Raw genomic sequence first — 25,962 nt, 5'->3', positions numbered from 1 at the left:
CAGAGGAAGAATTACTTTGTATTTATGACTATAATTATAATCCTTCAGTAGCATGGATAAGACACTGAATCACCCTCAGACTAAAAAAATACTGTAAAAACCTTTGTATAAGTCTATTTTCTAGGTATTTTTAGGGGGTCCTAAAAAGGGGGGAGCGACTTATACACCGGTGTGACCTATAGGCTTTTTCCTGAAATTGTTGTCTCAGAAAGGGGGGTGGGGAGCGACTTATATACCGTTTTTTACGGTAACTGTGGTCGCCTATAACTGTTTTTCTCTGGTTACATTTTAGAACTGAAATTACTGCTCAGTGAACTGTGTGGTCTGAAACTCATGCATACTGTATGTAAAATCACACCCACATGCCGGCCTACTCCTTTGCGTTTATCGCGTTACGTAAAAGATCTCTAAAAGCGTGGTGCATGTCTGCGTGTTAGTGGGATGCAGACCTACCGTGATAAATGGTGCTGCTGTTGCTGCTGAGATAAGATTCGACGAGGGGGGCTTGCTCCTCGGACTGCTTCATTCTGCGTGTTCGTGAGCGGCTATCCACGTTGGACTGGACCATCAGGGGCTCCTGCCGCTTCTTCTTCTGCTTTTGCTCTAGCAGTGCACGCTGAAAAATACAACTCTTGTAGTTACTGTCCCTCTACAGGTCCTTCCATTGCTTGTCACTAGTAATGCGGAACAACAGGTTATTTGCGGAAGTTCTAAACAGAGGTACAGGTCACATGCCTTGTGTTTCTAAGGATTGAGCTATGATAAATATTAAATATCCAAAAATCATTCCCTCAACTAAGTTGGTTTTATTCATACATCCGAGCGCTCTTGACATTTGTTTATCCCTGAAACTACAGTTTCCCTGGGAACAATTATAATAGAGTACAATGCACACATGAAGTCTTCAAGGACAGTTTTCAGAGTGAAATAGGCCAAAACAGTTCTTTGCAGCATTATACAGGTTTATCATCTACCCCTGAAGGACATTTTGCATCCATATGAAACTCAAGAGAAGTTAAGCCTCACCTTAGAGGAGGAAACTTTTGGTAAGGCACAGGACATGTATGTTCAGCAAAGATGTACATCAGAGAAGTTAAAATTGCTTTTCAAGAGTTCATTGAATCTCTTCACCTTTGAATGACCTGAATATACTTCACACACTTAGAATCAAATTATCAAGGCAGGTAAGAGCCAGTGACTGGTGCCTTTGTTATAGCAGTGGTAGAATGTGATCTTAACATGTGAAGATTTATAAAAATTAGATTTATAAAAAGTAAAAATAAAACATTATTTTTGTGGCTGCAGGTTCCATGATTCAGTCTCTGTACCGACTGATATAAAGAGAGCAAACTCTCCTCTTTGTTTTCCATTTCTTTCATGCAATCCTGCCGTATATGGCAAATTAATGAAGGCATTCCACAACAGCAAATATCATCTGACATTTCTAAAAAAGGATTTAAAGGTATGTTGATTATCTTTTGGTTGACTTTTATGATGCCTGACAAGTGCTGAAACAAGAACGAATAAACTGCAAGCTATTATAAACATGTGTGGGAATAGAAACCAAACTTATTTCACAGCATCTTGGACCATATAAATTTAGATTAGGTAGATTACGGTTGGTGCTAATCTGGTTAAATCCAAAATTTCACAGAAAAAAAAGAACAAAATATTTTAGAAATAAAATGGTGAAACAACTTTGTCAATAGAGGGATTCATTTGAATGGTTGTAATATGGGTTAATTTAGCAGGCCTCATTAACAGTGTAATCTGCATCTACCAGTTAAAATATATAAAACAGAATGAAAGCCACAATCTGCATGTGAAATACTGTTTTACCTAAATATGTCCTTTCAAAGCTCATTAAATACAGATTATTCATCCACATCAATGTACAGTTTCTGCCCATTTTGCAGGGAGATGTGTTCAGTTTATTACTGTGCACCATGGAAGACTGGGAAGATGTCTCAATGTCAAACGACTAACAGCCTGATAAAACACAAGGAAATGCATTATCATAGATGGCATTAACTACACCGTAGATACAGTATACACAACATATGTATTTAACTGCATTGGTAATCACAAAATGTAGTTCTTAGAAGTCGGTAATGTTTCTTGTTAACACTGGTAATTATATATGCCAAGTATCTGTGAAGTTAAAAAGTCATTGTTATGTAACAATGGTGTAATTTGGATAAAACCACATTTTAACAAGCATTGAAATAAATTATAAAAGGGTATCCTATCGATCCGTTTTTACATGTCTGGGTATTGGTATTGTTATACTTGTCTACTGAATAGTTTTATATAAAATGTCAATGGGAACTCATTCCTCTACTACTTTTAATGGTTATACAGTTCATAGTGCAAAAGAAAACTATCTTTATGACTGGACAGCCAGTGATGTTCTGAAGAACGCTGCACTAGTCAGTTCCTCGGGTTACTCAGCACCATTGTCTATACTTGGGATACACTAAACAGCTTCAAACCAAAGTAGTCTCCTTTTTGTACCACTGGAAACCATGGAGACCTGTGAAAATGTTCTTTCACTTAGGTGCTTTATAATTATTAATTTCTTAGCAGCCATCCAGGGCGACTCACAATTGTTACAAGATATCACATTATTTTTACATACAATTGATAACAAGCCGAGAGCTCAGCATCGTCCAGAAAAAAAAAAAAATTCTCAAAAGGAACATCACAGCTTATTGTGAAATGAATCACAACAAGACATCAGCAGGCTTGTTAACTGATAACCCATCATGTACTAAAATGTAACAAATCTCAGCATTGGAGATAATACAATATTTGTAAAAGGCAGCACTGGTCAAACTGTTTCATTCTGGCATCACTTCATAAGCCATCAGTGTCAAGTAAAATATCTGTGCAAATTGAGAATGGATTGTCCTTGACAAAAAAAATCTTTCCACGATAAGAGCAATTTCTCTCCTCACAGTTCTGTCTTGTGGGTCGATATTAATTGCAGTATCTCCACTGAAGCCTACAATAGGTTTTTAGACTTCAATCATTTAACTTCAAATAGACTTAGATATTTCGTTGCTTTGGTTTCTACATTGAAAGTGTAGCTCATCTTAATGGACTTAATGGATTTTTAACCCCAATAAATATCTGATCAATACATAATGTACATTTTATTATTTATATTGAAATGGTGTTCCCAAAAATGAACATACTGTAATTATTACTTTTATTGCTGGTCTTTATCGCTTTATCTGGCTTCAGCTTTTTCTAATACAAAATTATCTGAATTTCTTTTTTAAGTGCAGTTTTTGTGATTTGACAGATTCCAACTCACGGTTTTTGGAAATAAAAATAAGCTGTCTCAGAAAGAGTGTCATGTCTTGACTTTCTAGGGAGTGTATCCAGAACTTCATTTTCACTCAGTCATAATTACTGTATACCTGTGTGGTCCACTGCTCCTCTCAAAGTACTTCACAGCCAGTATAAAATCAATTAATAATAAATAGATTTGCCTCGTTACCAATGGAGAAAGCGATTTAGAGGATTTAGGCAAAACTGTTTCATACATCAATCACAGGATCTTCAGTAATACGAAGGTAAAAGTTAGGTCAGAAAATGAATAGCAATGTTTTTAAATTGTGTGTGTATGCAGCGTAAGCATTGGGGTCTTTTCCATGGATCTCAGTCATTCCAAGAGGTTGACATGTGTAACAGGGGGACGGAGGGTGGGCTCATCTGCATTCGTGGTTATAGAGCTTTTAACCACATATTATCTCATCGATAGGGGACAGGACAGAATCTGTAATGGCAGTGTATCACACAACACTGCCTGTTACACATGCAGTTTTGGATGGCTGTGGGAAAGGCAGTAAAGCTCACAGTAGCACGCAAACCACAGCATATCTTTCCTCCATCCTACCTGTCTGTCAAGCTTCTGCTGTCGAAGATTACTGCCCTCATCGTCAAGATGGCTGCAGAGAAAAACAGAAGGGCACTTTTTAAAAGACTTTCAAATGAAGAAGCTATTGATACAACGTGATGGATTTTCCTGTATTCCATTTTCAATATTTAACATGGCTTTCTATAAATGAACTAAACTGTGTGTGACTGTGATGCCAGACTGTTTACCTTCCTGCCACATGCTTACAGTACATGTTAGCTGATAGTCCTTTGACAGCAGCTTTCTCTTTCACTCGCTCACTGTCACACAGCTCAGACCAGCTGATCCTACAGTCTTCCTGCCTTCATTGAGTGCCCCAGTCTTCTTATATGTCAGGAATAATCCTTTAATTTATCATTTGGGGGTCAATGAAACACCAACGATTGACATAGGAACAGGGATTTCTTTACCTACCCATGCATATACAGACAGCTCCAAACACATTCATAAGACCTGAAATCTTTTCATACAGATACAATTAATACAGTAATTATTCCTGATGGAAAACCATGCTGGGTGGCTGTATTAAGATCTGCCACTATTTGCTGTGAATAATTAAAAAAAACGCTTGCAGACAGCGGCGTAGCCAAGGAGGGGGGGGGGGGGGGGTTTAGGGGTTTGACCCCCCTGGAACATAATCCAGGCGATTCACCACCAGCACCCCCCCCCCCCCTCGGAACAGTTATTAACCTTCATCAAAAAAATCTCCATCCATCCCCGAAACTAAATCCTGGCTACGCCACTGCTGGCAAATACCAGCAGTAGGAATCTCTGCAAGCTTCAACTCATTCCACACAACTTGCTGTCAAAAGGACTGACCTGTTTTACATTACTGCTTGAATGAAAACATCTTGATTTCTGACCCTGCCTTGTAATCCCTATCTTCTCATTTTATATATATAGGATTGGAGGTTGCGAGGCACCAGTATTGCTACATCAGATCTTGATAGTGTATTTCTTAGCTGGCAAGTGTCATTAGCTGCTAATGCAAGTTCGCCGGGGGGCGGATTTTCAAAGCCGACAGACACAAGCACAGAATTAACACCTTAGAACAAGGACAAACATGCCAGTGCCAGAAAGCAAAACAAACATCATGTAAGAGGAAATAGAAACTGCAGCTTCCACTGCCATGTCCAGGTGGCAACATGCAGTTGTTTTGTATGATAAAATGTTTCCTACTCAGCGCTTAACACATCTTACCATATCGGTACTATAACAAATTCCCTCTTAGATGTTTTGATCTAACTATCATTAGTTTTATTCACGAGTATTTATTAATATAGTTTGCTTCTGTAAAGCACCTCTGCAGTTGAAAAACATAGCTGAGTCGATGCACTGAAGATCTCACGTGGACCCTGAATACCAGTTTTCTTATGAATAGCAGGACTTTTGATGCAAACCCACAGTGAAATGGGTGGCATGCAGGCTTGGTAACTTATAGCAACCGTAAGCCAATGAGAAGACCTGCAGCAGTGCTGCCATGGCAATTCAAGTTTTCCATGACAGCAGCAGCAGCAGCACTACATCAGTAACATGTACTGACACACCACTTTGTTTTATACAGAAAAAAAGAAATATAAAAGGGTTTAAAAGGAGGTATAACCACAATGTACAAAAAATAATTTTGTGTAAAAAAAATAATATAGATTAGGTAGTATCAGGAAATGTGTCTAAGCCAAGTTAGTTTTAATGAATATATATATATATATATATATATATATATATATATATATATATATATATATATATATATATATATATATATATAAATCAGTAGTTGGAAATTCTGGCCTGTGATTGGTTAAAACCTCATCATAGGAGCAAAAATAGACTGAAATTTTGCTGTAACATCCTTACACCACCAGGCAATAGTCTTTATCTGTCATGTGATTGGTTCACATCACTGTCAGTCCTGCCCCTTTTCAAAGGACCGCCTTTCATCTTCACTCCTCACAAGAGAAAATGGCGAAATGTGAAAAAACTGCGATTCTGTGACTTAACAGAAAATGAGTTACAAACCATACTACAAAAGAAAGATGCTCCAGACACTAAAATGTGATTAAAATGTCACTGTCACTGTTTTCTGACTTTCTGAAATTCAAACAAATTCAACTGGACGAAAACAAATATGATGGGCGGAATATAAACTGGATTATGCAGCAGTTAGCGAGATGAAATTTTTTTTTGCTAACTCCAAAAGCATTTTCTGTTATTTATTGATGTTATTTATTTATTTACTTATGCTGTATCAGCTATATTTAAACAAGATACATAAGTCAATATTTATTTACGTACACTTTATCAGCTATATTTAAATAAAATATATTAAGTTGCATTTATTATCCAACTTTGCCTCACTTACTTTCTTGACTGATTCATATATTAAATATGTACAGCAGACTCAGCCATTGTGGAAAATTAAACTAAAACACCATTGTTACCTCCAAAGTGCAATGACCTCAGCCTGAGGCTTCAGTCATTGTAGCCCCCTGTCGGTAACAATAGTCTTCCCTCTGGTCAATCATTTTCCACTATAGCCCTCCTCTCCAGTCCATATTTAATATATATTATATAAAAACTGTTGCTAAATTATCAAACCCGTCCTAATCAAGCTCCCCTCACAACTCCCCACATGACACAAATCTTCTCTCCTGTGTATGTGGATGGGCCCAGACCCAATGAGAAACTGTCATAATATATAGTTGCTAAGGAATAAAAAATAAATACATACAAATAATAATAATAATAATAAAAATAAAAAAGGTCTACTGGTGCTATATGAGGTACCCTGGCACTACAATCAAGCGCCACACAAAAACACACTTCCAAATTAATCAAGTAAGACAATGAACACATAGACGGACTGAGCCCACAGGCAGCCAAATTAACTGCATCAATACTTGTCATGTTTATTGTAAACTGTTAGCTAATCAGCATCTAACATACAGTTACATAGGATTTCAACAGACTACACACACTTGCATTCTCCATTTGAACCTAAGTCAGTCAGTAGTATATCTTTTTGTTTTAAAGTTCCCTGACAATAAGAAAGAATGAAACATAAACATTTCCAACATGCTGCACTAGGCTGCTATATGCTTGTCAATAACTGAACTACATACAACAAACTAATTAAAGATCTCATTGTTAATCCTCTAAATAAAAATAAAAAAAAGCACACACACACGATCACCCATATATAACTAAAGGATGTCTATACAAAGACACAGAGGGCATTAAGTATGGTGGCCACAGTCCTGTATTTTAAGGAACATCCCTCTTTAAATAAAGATTTATAAGACCAATACGAGACACCATTTATGAAATGATCTTATGTAAAATAGTACATGTTGATTATGTATTACTATACATTCCATGGATATAAGGCATGTTGAAGTCCGATAATGCAAGGCAGTATTAGGATGCTTTTTTTCACTGAGGCACACACCAGCCGTTGCACCATTCCCTTTCACATGCTCTGAAAGCATTTCACCTTGTTTCTGGATTCTGCAGCTGTGAAATCTGAAGTTGTAATTTTGAACATTTAATAAAGCAGATTATTTTGAAACTTTAGACAGTGAATGAACACAATAAAGAGGAAGGAATCAAAAACAACAGCTACATGCAAATGTAAATTACGGCAAACACAACTTATCAGTTCCATGCTACATGCTAAAAATGACTGCATTCTAAAGCCAAACTGCCCTGCACATAATATAATAATCCTTGCAACATGCCAGCGATCAGCTGTCCACTGACACAGAAACTAATTCAAGGAAACTCTCCCTTCATTTGAAAACACAATGTTGGCAAACATACCTGTAAGGGATCCAGTCAGAGTAATGCTTAGAGCTCATATCTCACATCAGCCACTGCCTGAGACTCAGTGTGACGGCCTGTAGCAACATACGATGATCTCTTTGATAGACCCCATACAGAAATCCACCACAGCCCGACCATCATCTAATTCAACAGCGGCGCTCGAATACAAACTGTCCAATTTAATGCTAATCCCAGGTGCTGGCTATAAAAGGCACACTGTTAACAGGAATTCTCCTCAATTATACATAGAGAAAACACATTTTCCTTCTCAGTCTCTCTCTCTCTCTCTCTCTCTCTCTCTCTCTCTCTCTCTCTCTCTCTCTCTCTCCCTCTCTCTCTCTCTCTCTCTCTCTCTCTCTGACAGTAGCTTCGGCAGAGCTCACAAACAAAAACAGGTAGCCGCAGGCTTCTTTTGTCAACAGCCTTTGATGTGAGTGCACCTTTTTTACATTTGATTTCAAGATGCATGCAATCGGGACAGGCACAAACTGTTCCTTTGTCATGCACTATTAATTAATTCCAAGTGCAAGGCTCATTAATATGGGACTGCGTGGGGTATTGATAATTATGCTTTGATTTCGTAAAAATAATGTGTAAAAAAAATAATGTAATTGTAAAAATAATGTGATCTCTTGTAACAATTGTAAGTCGCCCTGGATAAGGGCGTCTGCTAAGAAATAAATAATAATAATAAACAAAAAACAACTGGAAATAAAATGAAGACGATTATAGGTCTGCAACACATCTGCAAGTCCTTTATTGCATTAATTACTGTAAAAACCTATTACGGTTCAGCTGTGAAGAGGCACATGGGTCCACTGTAGCTAAAAGCTATGTCCTTGTCTTTACAGGGATCAAAAGGTTAATTTTTTTGTTTGTTACAAAACAGTAATATTTTTTAGAAAGAAGCACCAAACATGTTGCTCAAAGTTGTGTATAAAAAGGGGAATTTGATTTTCATGGGTTACAACATGACCCACTTAACTTTTGGAATATAATGGTTTTGGTTGTATAAAGAAAACATACTATTTTTGTATGTGTGTGGTTCCGCAAAAGCTCCTTTAAAAAATTAATTCAATACTAAAGCCTATTTTTGTACATGTTCATCCTTCATCCATTTAGTTATCCCCAAACAGTTTATTAACAGCAAGAATGTGTTCTAAAAGAGCTAGCTTCTCCGATGAATTAAAACAAATACATAATAAATATATGGAAATCAAAAGAATACATTATCATAAATTGGAAAATGTCTATAATTAGTATGCCACCATCCTCATCTGGAAATGTAGTATGAAAAACGCCCCTTATAGAATGCAGAATGTATTTGTTTTGTGTGCTGTGTCTGACATTTTTCATTCTGAATTTTCCTATACATAAAGGTACAACCTATCACTTTCATAGGCTGTGTTTTAGTGCCTGCTAGTCATGTTATTTTACAGTGGAACAACCTAATCTATTAACACATCATGCAACCTGGCCTATATAAACATACCCTTCATATTTTCGAATGCACTGCCTGTAATAGACATCTTAGAGCAATGTTGCTTGAAGATAATGAAGTGACAAATGCAGTATCAAGCTCACGTCACCAGAATGGTTGATAATGATGATGATGCAATTACACGGCACAGTAAATCTTGAATATGTTGTATATATACCTGCATCAAGTGACAGCAAAGATAAGAAAACTGAGAAAAAAGGAAATTGCCAAGGGCAACAGACAGAGGGCTGTTTGAATGTATTAGTAATTAAAACAGAAAGTCAATTTTAATGAGGCACAGCGGGAAAAGGCAGCAGCGCTCCTCAAAAAGTATTTTAAATGCAGTAAAAAGTAATTATATATTAACAGATGTTATTAATGAGAGGAAGTACTGTGAACTCCACACTGTGTCCATTTTTATAAAGACACAAATTGACTGTATTTAACCACAGTAGCAAATAATTGAATAAAATAAATATTAAACAATGTCCAGTACTGAATGCCCCTACCATTGGTTTGGAGTTATTTCACCTTTAATAGTTCCCTCAGTATTGGTATGCAAATACATTACCAGTAGGTACATTTATTGGTCTTGCTAAATTAAAATGAACTGCAGGTACTGCATTTAAATAAATCTCACTTCAATATTGAGTAAATGCAAAAGCTGAGCAATGGCCCGATTAAAGAACTATACCTTTCATTTCCGGGAAGCTGTTTTCTTGAACAGAATGATTACAGAATGGCAAGCAGCTAAAGCAGTCAAAATACAGGAGTTAATGCATCACGAATCCTGCTTTAAAACTCACATTGAATGAAGTAGACAGTGCTGTCTTAAGGGAAGGTGCATTTCGGTATTAGTACATCTCAAGAACACACTTGAGATGCAGCATCCTAGTGGAACTCACAATCAACAGCAGCAGTTACAGCACAACAAGCAAAACACACAAATCTAAAAGTGGATCCAGCTGAACAGACCCCAACCATCTCAAACTAGAAGCAATTGTGTAGCAAACCTAGTCAGTTTCTCTTTCTCATGGCCTGAGTTCAACACGAGAAGACAATAATACTGGCAGCAGACCAGGCGGGGGTTTGTTTTAGCTGCAGTCACCAAGCTCTTATGGAAGCTAAATTAAGGTCAGGAGAGAAAGTCATAGTGAATGCAAAAAAATAACCCTGTTGTGAGAGTACAGCAGAATACACCCTGTGTCACTCCTCCACCTATTAACTCAATGTCACAATATAACAAAGGAAGGGCAAAATGAGGCTCTCTCAGGTACTTAAAGGGGTAGTGTCCAACAGAATCCTGAAAGTCTCTTAAAGATCTAAAATACAATATTATTTATATACCTCCACCCTACCTTTAATACTATATTACCCAATGGTATTTTCCACCAGGGCTGATTTTTTAACACGTTTATTAATATCACTTCATATAACTAACATACAGAAGAAGAGTAGGTTTACTAATTTTAGGCCAACATTATCACAGCACCTCTGTTAAATTGTTAAAGTAGCGATTAAAAGAAGGGGCTTCAAAATGAACAAAAATTACCTGTTTTTTGAATTCCCCATTTATAGCTATAATCTATCCTTTTTCTTTCTATTTTTTTAAGTTCTGATAAGCTCAGTTTATAGCACATTATTTCATTTCTTCTGCTACTGCTTTGAATGACATTGCTTACTGTCATTTTTAAAATAGAACATGCATTCTGTGTATAATCCACACTATGTGTTACAGTACATACATTATCTCTGACAATATTCTGAGTGCTTTATGTTGTTGATTTTTTTAACCAGCAGTGGAAAATAAATGATAACGTAAGTATAGATCACACCTCATACATAACACACTGCTATTCAATAATATGTTCAAATAATCATGGTACATTTTTTTTAAAGCCACTTAAAATATAAATAACCTTTCTTTGGATTTCTTACTTTTGATTAAGATTTTCCTCATCTTAATTATGTAACAGATTATAATTTTGCCAACAAGTAATAGATTGAGCAACTACATGACACAGAGCTAACAATTTCAGCTAACCCCAATCACTGCACACTTTTTTAACAGTGTTACAATCAATCATGTTTTTGCACATAAATTGCATTTACAAAGACAATGCATTCATTTTAAAGAAATGAGGAATACATGTATATATTATTAGGGGATTCTTAATAGTTAAGAGGACTTCATGCAAAAGCCGTCTCCTCCATCACGTTGATTGCATTACGTATGCCAGGGCATGCACTGCACTGTTTCAAACCAATCCAAGAATTTAAAGACAGATGAGCAATAAATAGTCTGAGCTTCTCAAGTAGGAAAATGGTTACAAGGAAAACGGTTACATGTATTTGACGATGCCACTGAAACAAAAAACAGTTTGAAGAAGAGCGAGGAGAGAGAATTATCAAACACCTTTTGCTTGACTTACTTTGAACTGTAAAATGCATTTCCTTGTCGTACTTTTTAAATTGAACAAAATACATTTACTTAAAGCCTAATTGTTTTATACCATCTATCTAACAATATTTATGAAGCAGAGATCGGATGACCAATGTAACTATATTGGAATTGTAAACATTATTATTTTGAAGTAATGCATTGGCTGAAACCATTATATATATATATATATATATATATATATATATATATATATATATATATATATATATATATATATATATATATACAGTGCCTTGCATAAGTATTCACCCCCCTTGGACTTTTCCACATTTTTTAGTGTTACAACCTGGAATTAAAATGGATTTAATTGGGATTTTTACCATTTGATTTACACAACATACTTAACACTTTGAAGGGGCAAAATATTTTTTATTGTGACACAAAAGTTAATTAAACAAAAAAAAATACATTTGTTGGTTGCATAAGTATTCACCCCCCTGAGTCAATACTTGGTAGAAGCACCTTTGGCAGCAATTACAGCTATGAGTCTTTTTGGGTAAGTCTCTACCAGCTTTGCACATCTGGATCCTGCAATTTTTGCCCATTCTTCTTGGCAAAATTGCTCAAGCTCTGTCAAGTTGGATGGGGACCATTGGTGAACAGCAATTTTCAAGTCTTGCACACAGATTCTCAATCGGATTGAGGTCTGGGCTTTGACTGGGCCATTCTAAGACATTCAGGTTCTTGTTTTTAAACCACTCCAGTGTAGTTTTGGCTGTGTGTTTAGGGTCATTGTCCTGCTGGAAGGTGAACCTCCGCCCCAGTCCCAGGTCTCATGCAGACTGAAACAGGTTTTCCTCTAGAATTTCCCTGTATTTGGCTCCATCCATCTTGTCCTCAATCCTGACCAGTTTCCCAGTCCCTGCCGATGAAAAGTATCCCCATAACATGATGCTGCCACCACCATGCTTCACCGTGGGGATGGTGTTCTCAGGGTGATGAGCAGTGTTGGCTTTGTGCCACACATAGCGTTTTGCGCTAAGGCCAAAAAGTTCAATTTTGGTCTCATCAGACCAGAGAACCTTTTTCCACATGTTTGCTGTGTCTCCCACATGCCTTTTGGCAAAATCCAAATGGGATTTGATATGGGTTTTTTTCAGCAATGGCTTTCTTCTCGCCACTCTTCCATAAAGCCCAGCTTTGTGGAGTGTCCGGGTTATAGTTGTCCTCCTTCAGAGTTACCATTGGCCTCTTGGTTGCATCTCTGACTAATGCCGTCCTTACCTGGTCACTGAGTTTTGGTGGACAGCCTTCTCTAGGCAGAGTCGCAGTTGTGCCATATTCTTTCCATTTTTTAATAATGGATTTAACGGTGCTCCGGGGGATGTTCAAAGTTTGGGATATTTTTTTATAACCCAAACCTGATTGGTGCTTCTCCAGAACTTTATCCCAGACTTGTTTTGATAGCTCCTTGGTTTTCATGATGCTGTTTGTTTAGATATGCTCTCTAACAAACTATGGGGCCTTCCAGAAACAGGTGTATTTAATCTGAGATCATGTGACACTTTAATTGCACACAGATGGACTCCATTCAACTAATTATGTGACTTCTGAAGGCAATTGGTTGCATCAGAGCTTATATAGGGGTGTCACAGCAAAGGGGGTGAATACTTATACAATCAAGACTTTTTAGTTTTGTATTTGTAAATAATTTTGAAAAATATGAAGATTATGGACTATGTTGTGTAGATCAGTGACAAAAAATCCTCATTAAATCAATTTTAATTCCAGGTTGTAACACTAAGTGCCTTATGCAAGGCACTGTATATATATATATATATATATATATATATATATATATATATATATATATATATATATATATTTTTTTTATTGCCCACAAAATTCACCATTAGTGTACTGCATTAGATAATATTCAAATCAAATTCAAAAGGTCCAGAATACTATTCAACAAATCAATTACCGGTATGTTCTCTTCTGAATGAAAATAAGATGGAAACAAATATATACAGACATAAATATGTTGTTATATTTTTAGTGTATTAACTGTTTGTTGTTATTAATAAACAGGTCTCTTATTAAGGTAAAATGCACAGCTAGGATTGCAGTGAGGGGATCTGCAAATAATCTTGCTCTCTTTCAGCATTCCTGTGAGAAGCCCTGCTGCTATTATGCACTGTGAAGCTTTTCTTATGTCTGCAGCTTTAAGAGTGTAAACATGAGGTAGATGGGATTGATGGTTGCTGTTCAGAATCAATTCTGTTAGATCTCTTGCTGCCCTTCAAGTTTGGCACAGTCGAGGGTTACATTCAAAGTTGATTCACACTATTACAGATCACGTTGCGGACAGTTTGCATTCAAAGTTCAATTCAAACAGATGCCATGTTAGTGGGAGAATACAGTTCTTACATTATTTTATTGATTGCTGACAAAAAAAAAACAGTACTGTGAAATGCTACAACTGTGAGACTAACACATATAGAACAGTGTTCTGTCTATTTACCCCAAGAAACGTAACCCTGTCATAGGTCAAAGACGTGGTGTAGAATACAGTGTTTATATAACACAGCACATATGAAGTCATGACAATACAATACAATACAATACAAATGTATTTTTATATAGCGCCCTTCATGCCAAGGCATCCCAGAGCACTGTATAAAGTTAAAAACAAACCAATATAGCTAATGTGTACAATACACTCCAGTTACAACCAATTATTTAAAAACACAATTTAGATTTAAAATAACCCAATGTTTCAGCCTGCCTAATGACAATTGGAATAGAGTTCCACAACAGTAAAAACCTCTGGCGGCTTTTTGGAAAAATTAAAGGTTTTGCATTTTTTGATCTCAAAGAACGACTAGGAACATACAGAGTTAGGAGTTCTTGGAGATAGGATGGCCACAATCAAACCTCACATAGAGAATCATGGAATACAGTTGTGTACAAAGTATGAAGCCAATATCTCAAATCGATGCATCATCCAAAAACCACCTTAAAACTTTCCATAACACTGAAAAGATGAAGAGATTTAATATTAGCAGTTAAAATAGTTTAGGTAGCGGCACCAGTGGGCTGACATTTAGATACAGTAAAAGCTAAGCAATTGGAACTCTTAGAGGCTGGATCCCAGTGTATGGGTGAATAATTCAGCATAACAAATAAAAGATTCAGTGTGAATTTTCAATGTGGTACAAATATAGACATCACAGCATCTGAGAAGCGTGAACACAACAACGCTCTCAAAGGAGGTAACCGGATGAGGAATATCAAACATTGCTTGTTACTGAAGCACTATTATTGGGATAGAAAAAGTTTGCCTTCACAATGTGCTTCACTCTTTGACATTTGGAATCTGCCATTGTCCCATGAACCATGAAACTGGCCTACATGGGCTAGGAAGTGCTTTGGTTAAAATAAGAACAGTTGGTCAGCGTATGCCACTGTTTATTAACATTAAAATGATTACAACAACATCATTGCCGTGTCTAGCAGACAAGGGACATCAAACCAGTGGGATGCACTGTTGTTATTATCATCCTCTCTGTGAGGACATGAAGACACATAGAGAGGTGCTGGACTAGTAACTGCTTAGTATTGTAGCTCTGGCATGACGGCAGATGGTGTTATATGAACAGTGTGGAATTGTACTCCTGTGATTTAGGATTTCAGTGAAGGTGAGTCCTTAGAAGCAGACACAGTACCATGGCTCAACAATGACCACCCTTGGGAATGTTATAAGCATATTTTCACGATCTGTGTTATAATTTCACCACTCTGTTTGGTAATGTGTCTGTTTATTATAACCCTTTGTCATGTAGAATGGAATAAGAACAGATTGTAATGATGCAGATAACAGGGTTTGCAAGCTAGGTCTCTGTATGTTATTAAATTACATGCACACTCACAAAGCCTATCAATAGCATTAATCTGCTTTGATAACACTGAGGTTAACACTACTGGAGAATAAAACCGTAGGATCACGTATAATTTGTTAGGAATCTTGAGTACTCAGCATTTGTTTGTTTCTCATTTTATTTGGATGTTCAATATGATATTTTCTCTTTAAAAAATAAAAAATACATTTGAGTAAAATTAATGAAAATATGTCAGAGTATCGCCTATTTCAGAACACATGCATCTAATGGAAAGTATTATGTTAAATAGGTTTTTTACTCTGAAGTTTTTTGTTATTTTGCTGCTGTTTTTAGTTCTCCGTAGAGCACTTTGCAATTGAATTCATTAAAGACGGAAGAACTGAATGGCAGCTGTATCCAAAAGTTCTCCTCAGTCCTGAGCTTGATAACATACTCTCTCAAGTCTCTTCCCTCAGCATCTTTGAACTGAAACTGTCAAACACTTATCAGCCAGCTGACCTCAAGCCAGACCCGAATTTGAAAGCAGACTGTCATAATAACATGATAAAAATAAAAAAAAAACACTTGAGGAAATGATTCATTAAACAATACAATGAAATGCAAATGATTGTTGCAGCATGAAACTTCAAGAGTAAGTAGTGGGGTTCTGAATTTTTCTTTTCATTGTTAACATCTGAACTTTTTACACTTATAACTTTAAAGTCTGTTTCAAAGCTCTTTTCAGCACTCTAGTGTCTGATTATTGACCACATTGTCAAACTGGTAACACAGCAATAACGATCCATGATGTGGTACGGAACAGCAAAGCCAGAGCACTTGTTATGTTTTTTAATTGCTCTTCCTGCAGTGATTTAGAGGACAGATCTCAAACCCCAGTGCACTAGAGCGGACATTTTGAAAAGAGCTGTGAAAAAGAGTTTAACGTTATACATGTAAAAACTTGTCAGGATCTTAAGAATGAAAAGACAAATTACAGGTATGTTATTTAAACAGTAGTGGCAACACGTGGGGATATATAACACTATATTTTTCAGAAACCCCGCTACTTACTCTTTCAGTGCTGTCCTGACACTGTCCATAATGAATAGCCTGTATTATAAAAAAAAAAGCTATACTAGTTTTATTGCAAATCAGCCGTGCAGTATTTAAATTACTGATGTTCATTTCATGTTGTGCCAACAAGACCAAGCTATTGTACTCTGCAGCTGATAATTACTAACCTCCATATGCCAAACCAAACTATTCAATATCAAAGACCAAACCTCAGCTTCATATCATGCCACCTGCACTCTTAATATGTGCCAACATTCAACACACAGATGCAATAAAGACCGCGTCGAATGGAAAATAATTATTTTATAGAAGCATTTCACTCGTCATGCTGCAAATGTTTACAGGGAAAATATAAAAAGGGCATGATGTTCAGGTGTTAATTTATTTTTTGTTGTTGTTGTTTTTTAACCTGATTTAGATCAGGTGGAAACTTCAACAAAGCCACCCCATTTAAAATACAAACATGAGATTTACCTACTGAATATTTGTGTTATATATTTCTTATTTTGCCCCTTTGGACACTAGTATTTGATTTAATTGGACCAGCACCCTCAATGCCATCAGCTACTTGAGGGACAGATGTTTTGCTCCTCCTCCTTAGGATTGGGCAGCGTGGTGTAAATGGCGCCCACAACCAAAGAATAGAAACATAAACTGAAACCTGGTAAAGGTCCTCAAGGTCAGTGAGGAATAGTGTCCTGTGAGGACCTGGTCCCAGGTTGACAGTGCTGATGATGCACTTCCTCCATGCAGAGACGGTTTTAGGTTTTAGCAACCAGGACAATTGTCCAGGGCCCCAGGCCATGGGGTGCCCCACTAGGTTAAGTTAGGTCTATTATAAACACGATCATTAATGACGTTTATGGAAATACTCCTGCAGGCATAAAAATAAGTCCTGTCTGCTTTAACCCTTGCATTGTGAATGAAGAATGCATTCTAGCAACTCTGAACAATGCTCTCCTAATGTTAGGTAAACCGGAGATGTTCTATGTGTAGCCAATTCTAATCTAACTATCCAATCTTGCCAAAAAAAAATAAAAAAAATACAATGAAAGCTTGAGTCAGGTAACCTCAGTAATCATATTACCCAAAGCCCCTTCAAAGTGAAAAAAAAAACTAAACATAATTATTGTTGTCAATTATAATATACAATGTTATGTTCTTTTAAAAAATACAATTACAAATTGTAAAAATTCTATATATTTTTTGGAATATCCTAATATAGCCTTCTATGGAAATTAACTTCAAGCATTCTAGTCTGTGGCTATTATGAAACGTAACCATGGTAGCATAATGCATATCCATATAGCAGTAAAATGAGCCACTTTTATTATGTTGAGCTTTTTAGAGTGCACAGCCGTGCATAGAAATGAACACGCACAAATGTTTATTTAATGTGCTGTGATTAAATTGGGCTCCTTGGTTCATTTTGCTAATAATAAAAACAGACAAGCAGACTAAAATACCACCCTCTTGCCAAAGCGCTTTACAAAGCAGCCTTTTCATCGTGGCAAAGAAAGTAAAGCTACACAGTTTATTGCTTGTAATGATTTATTTGTAATTGTCCCAGACCATTTGATATTCTCAATGACAACTAAAACAATGTTCTTAAAATGTTCATGCAAATTAACCAGGCTTTGAGCTCAGAGTTTGAGCACACACTGTATATCGGCAACAGCATACTACGTACTATACAGGATGTACAGAAGCCAAGTAGTTAAACAGAGGAGCTACATACACGATACATACAGGTAGGTCAGACCCATTACTGCTGGCCATAAAATGGAAGCAATGACTTTCCCAAACTGACACACCAGCCTTGCAAGGTGAACGGTTTACTCTTCCTTCACCTCAGCTACCCTCCCTGGTCTCCAGTGGAAACTAGATCAGCAGTACATGCTTTAAAAGGTGTGGTCCTGATGGATGTAAAACCCACTTCACTACTGTATGTAATCTTTTCACTACTCACTGAGCAGATGGACTTTTATTTCATATACATTTTCTTCAAGGTGAAACCCTATAGAACAGCTCTTGCTTCTGTGTTGGCCCACTGCCATTACAGTCACCAATACTCCATGAAAATGTAGATATAAAAGGTGCTGCATTTTAAAGGCTACCTGTCTATTCCCTATTTAACATAAGACACTGTATTTCAAACTAATGGAAGATTTTATCAATTTATTCTGAGAGTAACATATAATGTTGGCTAGACAAAGAACACTGGAGCCCAGTGGCAGTTGTGGGAATCTGTTTATCTACTCAACCAGCCTGGATGACGTAGGAACAAGTAATTGATAAACTAGAGTACATCTTGACCTTGCATATGTTCTGTGTCTGGAACAACATTATGACACATGCCAAGAAATTAACAGTGTTTAGATATTGTTAGGTAAACATAGTGCGAGCAGAGTTCACAAAGTTCAGCTACACACACATGCAGTTAGTTAAAATATGTAAGACAGGCACTCATTAGTGCGAGTGAGACAAACTTACCTGAATCCTCTCCTGATGACAGACTCTCTTCTTACCCGAGCTATCTCCCAGAGAATTAGGTAACTGATCGTTAGTTCTGTTAGTTCCGTTTTGGGCATCTCTTGTAGGAACAATTCCAATCTTATAGCCCTCTGATGTGACCCTCAGACTGCAGCTTTTCTGAAGGCTAGTTATGTAATGTTGTTACGAACCTCAGTGGGGAGCCAGAACATTAAACAGAATCCGCTTCAAAACAATGGTATATAAAATTGTACAATCAGTCAATATATGAAAATTAGATATTTTACAATAATACTGATGCAGCAAAAAAAAAAAAAAAATAGAAAAAGATTTTGCTCAATTAAATGAATATTTTCTACTCCCATATAGCATTGGACCAAACTTCTACTTCTGATAGACAATGATTTTCTATAAAAGCAAACAACACGACTACGGTATAAACTCTATGTAATCTCTATTGCTGCGCAGGCCCTGTGAGTAATCGTAACTTGTATTTTATCAGCGAAAACTAAAAACAACATCTGGAATGTAGCCGGTTCTCTGTGCTTAAAAATAACCCATTGTTGACTCACTATCGGCTAAAGTTAGAAAATCAAAAAACCTCCTACCAATATCTGCTCTCTCTCATTTCAGTGCAGTTCAGCCACTCGGAAACAGACTCGGAAACAAAGCCCAGTGTGACCTGTTTTAATTAAACTGCTGTTTCTGTGTCTGTCTCTCTTATAAAGCTTTAGACCAGCAACAACAGCAAACATAATCTCAGTCCTTAGTTAGGACTAGTTCTACTGTAAATGCTCACACAGTACATTTTGAATTTAAATATTACAGCAGAATATCTTTGTAAACATGAACTAAATTAACTAAACGAACCTGGCTCTTTTTGTATAGTGGGTGTGGGTCAAGACTTCTCACTCAGGGCAAGAGGCCATTTTGATTCTACACACCTACACTTTGCCATTAGTCATAAAAGCAGTTTCAGCCATGGTGGTTTCTTCTGTGAGCCTTAATTTTAAGTTACCTGTACAGGAGGGGTGGGTTAATTAAGATCACGTTAAAATCTGGACTAGCTATGCAATGAAAGTATTACATTGTACCCTACAAAAGATTCTGTTTCTGCTTTTTGTAAATGTTTTCAAGCTAGAAGGCCTTTGTTTCATGACTGTCAATACCAACATCAGCTCCTACCTGTCTGCTTCAGTAATCTCCACCGGAAAAGATACTTCTCAAATTAAAATGAAGTATACTGTACTGCAGAACTGAGGTTTCATGTGTCAGTGGACCAGCACAGAGCTATAACTCAGATTTGTTATATTTAAAAATAGAAACAGAAACATGAAACAGAATGGATCATACATTTAACCACTTTTTTCCTTTCTTATAAAAAAGCATATTTTATTTGAAGTTTCACTTAGCAACACCTAGTGGTTGGGAATGGTACAATTTTGAATGAATAGAAAGAAGACAAGTGTTGAATTGACAACAGAACTTGCAGAAGGCACAGGTGTCGTTGTCCATCCATCAACAGTCCAAAGCACCTTTGATCATTGTTCCATAGTCCAATTTCTGTGTTCTTATGCATATTTTAGCCTTTTAGTCTTGTTCCCCTTTCTTAACAGAGGTATTCTTACTGCAACACATCTTTTAAGTCCTGATTTCAAGAGTGACCTTCGTACTGTTGATTTGATGGACAATGACACCTGTGCCTTCTGCCACTTCTGTTGTCAATTCAACGCTTGCCTTCTTTCTATTCCTTAAGGATATTATCTTCAAGTATTGCTCATCCTTGTTAGACAGCTTTTTGGGTCTTCCAGTCCTGGGTTTGTCAATTACAGATGATGTTTCTCTGTACTTGTTGATTATGCTTCGGATACCACACCTTTAAAATCGAGTGATGCAAGCTATTTCACTCAGTGTTTTTCCTTCTTTAGACAAGTCAATGTTGTTATAATAGTAGAAAACACTAGTGGAGGCTTTGAGTAAATTGTTGGTGCTCACAATGCATCAGAGTAGAAAAATGCAACATGTCTAAGACTTTTGCACAGCAGTGTATACATATACTCAAAAGATAAAAAATATATAATTTCCCATGTATTGGGTAATAATTAACTTGTTCTAATAAACCGATCCCTAATTCAAACACACAGAGTACTGATACTGTGCAGTATGTGTTAATAGAATAACTGGTTTGTCCTTTTTGGGTTTACTTCAATTAAGCAAATCATCTTCAGTTTAACAATCCATGGAATGCATTATTCAACAGTCCTGATCGGTAATAATAATAAGTAGTCACGATGAAATGTTAATATAGAGATGGGATGCGAGTTCTGAGAAATTACATTTTAGAGCAGCATAATTCTTTCTAAGAATACATCCACAAGCAGTGTAGAAAGAGTGACTGCTGTGCAGTAACCCCCTCCCCTCTCTCTGTCTTCATAGTAATGCACTGCAATAAAACACTTAAGGAATTATCTTAATACAATATATGAGATACAATCAGAACAAAAACTGGCTTTTGTGTTCCACTGACAACAAGAATGAAGTACAGTCTTTCTCTAAAAACAGCTTGAAACGATTTTTTTTTTTGCAAAAATGTACTTTATTTTTTCGAAAGTTTGGTTGGTTAGTTCAATTTAATGTGACCCATAGTCATGTTCTTTTGTTTGTTTGGGTTTAACAATAACATAGTTATCAATTAAATCTGGAGTAACAGATTGTATAAAATTGAGACATATTTTCAGAAATCCAGTTTATATAAAACTGGGGTCACCCAAATCTATGTTTAAAAGCTCCAGGTTAGAAAAGGCTGTTTCCATACCAGACAACCAGACAATGTAGTGGGTTTAGATTACAGGTGTGCTGATAATCACTCAAGAAATTCCACATGCAATTATACTGTACTGTGAACACAAAAACTGTACTGAGGTTATACATTATATGCCATCATCCAAGTCCTGTATTTTGACATCAAAATGCAGCTTGAATAGTTTATTTGAGAAATAAAATAAAAATTATATATATATATATATATATATATATATATATATATATATATATATATATATATACACACAAAGAAATAATATATTTAAAAGTACAATGGCAGTTACTATGAAAAAATTATTAAACAGCACAGCCCTGATATATTATAGGATTAAATACTGGTAAAAGATAGCCATGAGATTTAGGATGATGTCACTCTCATCATTTGTCATTGAAAAACCCCTAACTGTTTTATTAATGAATGGTAAATATTTTCAGTGTTGAACTACTGTAGTCCTATGTGAACTTTATTGTCCTTTTATAGCAAACTCTGAAATGAACCTGATTATTCTAATTTAACCACAAGGGGGCAGCCTTGCATTTCGATAAAGATAAGCCAGTTTACCACTTATGCCAGCAAATCAGTATTTGAGCTGTACATTTTGACTTGATGAGATTAAAAAAAGCAAAAAAAAAAGTAATAAATTACATGTTTTTCTGCTATATGCGTGAAACACAAATCACGTATTGTGCAGTTCAGTTTATAGTTCAGGGTTAGGGGGAGCTAAGTGATCCTCAAATTTTAAAGATTGATTGCTTCCTGCTTTGTAATGATATATATATTTTTTAAATCAGTCCAAAATCCCTTCATACTGTCTTACCTGGTTATGTCAGGGAGCTGAAACTCAGAAACTGTGCATTGGCAGCCTGCCCTATCCGATCCAATGCATCTTGATGCACTTTCATTATTGCATGGATCTCCTCTCCATAGCAACAGGCTCCCAATGCGCACAGCCAGCCCCATAGTTCAAATCATATGCCCGTTTGGGGGAAGTATAGAGCCCATCTCCTAATATGGAGCTACGCATTCAGACTATTGCCACTTTGGATCTCCAGCAATTCACATATCAGTTTAAATTATAACTGCATATTGTTTAGTATTATTTAGCCCGTGTCTTTATATTGTGTTGTGGTATTTCTTCACAGCAGAGGGGAATAATTGACCTACATAAAGAAAATCCCAAGGTGGATAAATGTACTGCACACATTACAGGAGGAACTAAGGCTTTCAAGATGTGATCTATTGCTATTCAAAAAATACATTAGCATTACTAAGGCACCCTTTATTCTATACAGACAACAGCTAACAGTAATTATAGAGATATTAGCAATATAATAACCTGTTTTCTGTGGATCTTTTTAATTTCCCTGGCTTTAATGAACTTCAGTACAGGTGCTCTTTTCACATCATTGTTCAGTTACATTTTTAAGTTATCATACAATGTAAACATCTCCGAAGGTTCAACACTATAGAGCAGTTCTCATATCCATGCAAACCTATTATACACTACAGAGTGCATGCCATGTGTTTACTGGACAGCACTGGCACACACCATCTGGCCATGCATAGGCTTGGGCACTAAAGGGAATAGACGGTTTTCAAAAAGACCATTCAATGAGAGCCTGTCACATTTAAGAAGTAGATGCAACATGTGTTAAGAAGTTAATGACAAGCTATTGTATGATTTTATTTCCATTATTCTGCTTCATTTAGCTGTCCCCTCCCCCATTGCTGAAAAGTATGTCACTAAAAGTACCCTGATTAGATGTTACAAACATAGATCTGCAGACAAATTCTGACCCACCCCCTGTGTTTCTAATGTAAGAACTGAGCTTTTGAAATATGAATCCTGCAGTTTGTTATGAAATCAAGTTATTATATAGAACATACTAGGGCTTGTACACTGAAATAAACGCAAGAAAGCTGCCTCACTTGTGCCTCCTGCTGATGTTATTCCTCGTCCAAAACGTCTCGATCGGGATTCTAAGGTACAGCTGCATCAAGAAAGAAGGCACTGAAGAAGGCACGAGACAAAACATTGGTCACTCAAGTTTCTTATTCCTCCTCCTACACTACGCTAAGTCATGTAAACACAGAAAAAGAAAATGTTAACTTGGGTGCTTTGTTATAACCCCGAAATAAAAAAAAAAAAACAGTTTTCCCTTATACTTTTCAAATGCCTACAGACTTTAAGTATGATTTTCCTAAACTGAAAACCCACTCTCTTATGACACATGTATGTTTTGTGAAGTAGACCAAGCTGAGAGACTACCAAACTAAGTGATCGTAAACCTTTAAGAAATGTTTTAGGAAAGTTTTTTTCGTCTTAGGTTGAACAGCTCTTTAAAAACGAGAATTGTTTTAACTCAATTCTATTTTTATTAATAATAATAATAATAATAATAATAATAATAATAATAATAATAATAATAATAATAATAATACATGTTTTTAAATAACTCATGATTAATTGTGAATAGGTTCCTACAGTATATTTCAGAATTCAGAATGTGTTTTTTTCTATCAGAATTACAACAATTGTCTGTATTACAAAAAGGTCCAAGTCGATCTTTTTTCTGCAGCAGGTTTTTTTCTGAAAAAAAAAAACACTTCTGCTGGTTAATTCAGTTTGTGGCATCCTCTTTCTACTCTGATGAGAAATGGGTTACACTTGTGCCAATCATTAGCACTGTAAGTGCTGTTAACAAACCTAAAGATGAATGCCCACTGTCCCAATTCAGTGAAAAAAAATTATTCAAGTGATCCAATTAAAAAATCCACATGTGAAATACACAATTCTGGGCAAAGTGCTATTACCATTCTAATATTTACTCTATGAAGTTTCAAGCAACAATAATAATTGAAAAATGCACGCATAATTGATAAATAAGTATAAAGTAAAATGATGTTATGCCTCGCCATCTGTCATTTAATTACCTTATATGATAAGCAATTGGATAGCTCTTAGTAACAGAAGGATCCACTTCTCTCTGAAAAGCTGTTAAATTACCTGGCAATGCATGAAAATGACCACATTTAAAATATTAATATAAAAGTTTTCATACTGTACTATTCTATTAAAACCACTTAGTGTTTTAATTAATACCAATCTGCTGTAAAGTCACTTACAATAGGACCTCGATTTTAGGTTTCATACGATGAATATTGAGTCTGAATTATTTCTTTCCAGATTATTTTTGTCTTCAGTCGCATACCAGCTAAATGGAATTTGGGTCCATAATTAAGCATGTAGCCCCTGCCCAGTCCTGTTTTACCTCAAAGGCTAGAGATAAGGTTTTAACCGAAGGCAAGTCCCTCCATGATTTGAAGCCCATTTCCATGTGAGCAATTTTATTGCCAAAACTGTGTTTGCCAGTCATTCATACAGTTCTGCCGTCCAGAAATAAAATGATTCAATTCAAGAGTAAAACACATGAGTACTATTTAAGTGACCAGTTAAGCAGACAATTCTTAAGCATTAATGTCTGATGGATTCAGTTGTATCCCCATTTTTCTGAACAATTTGAAATGCCCAAATTAAATTCACTACAACAAACTTATCGATCAGGAAGATCAGACGGCCTCTGTCCTCCAGTCAAGCTATTGGCCTAGTTGCACCTGCCAACCTAAACAATGGGTGTTACCAAGTTAATGAACCCTGGAGGGGATGGCCCAGCCACGAAAGTCTCCACCTGGATTTGCTGTGCTGCTGAAGCGCAACAAGGAGAACTATTCATAGGCCCTCCCAAACCCTGCAGGAGCGCAAAGGCTAATGAAACCCTCCCTGCAGATCCCAAGCCAAGATGGGCTCCTCACAACAAAGTGGATTTGAACTGTGCTCGGCTGACTCACTCTGCACTTGCTGCAGTGCTTTTACTAGGTGAGCCAATTCAATTTGTATTCATTTTTGTCTTGACACATTACCTTAAGTGCTGTACAGTATTTTCCACTGCAGTTACCGCTTGTACCAAAAATATCCCATATATTTTTCCTCTCAGTTTTGCAGCAAAGACATTGGGGCCAATTTTAATTAACTAAGCAGTTGGGTATTTTTTCTCTTTC

At 36.3% G+C, this 25,962-nt stretch overlaps 1 protein-coding gene across 6 annotated transcripts in view; it reads right to left on the bottom strand.

The window, feature by feature from the left end:
* LOC117434748 (tubby protein homolog) overlaps window positions 1-25,962 on the bottom strand; it is a 56,968-nt gene that overhangs the window by 16,574 nt on the left and 14,432 nt on the right. For 3 of the 6 annotated variants that reach the window (XM_034057387.3, XM_034057388.3, XM_034057390.3), the window contains exons 1-3: window positions 7,745-8,077; window positions 3,905-3,956; window positions 454-616 (exon numbers count right to left, since the gene is read on the bottom strand). In XM_034057387.3, the coding sequence (XP_033913278.2) occupies window positions 454-616; window positions 3,905-3,956; window positions 7,745-7,782 (253 nt within the window). In that variant the 5' untranslated portion in view covers window positions 7,783-8,077. Of the gene's footprint in view, window positions 1-453; window positions 617-3,904; window positions 3,957-7,744; window positions 8,078-25,962 lie in introns of those variants that run through there. The other 3 variants (XM_034057385.3, XM_034057386.3, XM_034057389.3) reach the window with 1 other exon arrangement.

This window comes from Acipenser ruthenus, chromosome 28 (assembly GCF_902713425.1).
Source record: "Acipenser ruthenus chromosome 28, fAciRut3.2 maternal haplotype, whole genome shotgun sequence".
In the NCBI taxonomy this organism is placed as follows: domain Eukaryota; kingdom Metazoa; phylum Chordata; class Actinopteri; order Acipenseriformes; family Acipenseridae; genus Acipenser; species Acipenser ruthenus.
The sequence above is the reverse complement of the archived record's forward strand: the minus strand, read 5'-3'. Positions and strand labels throughout refer to the sequence as shown.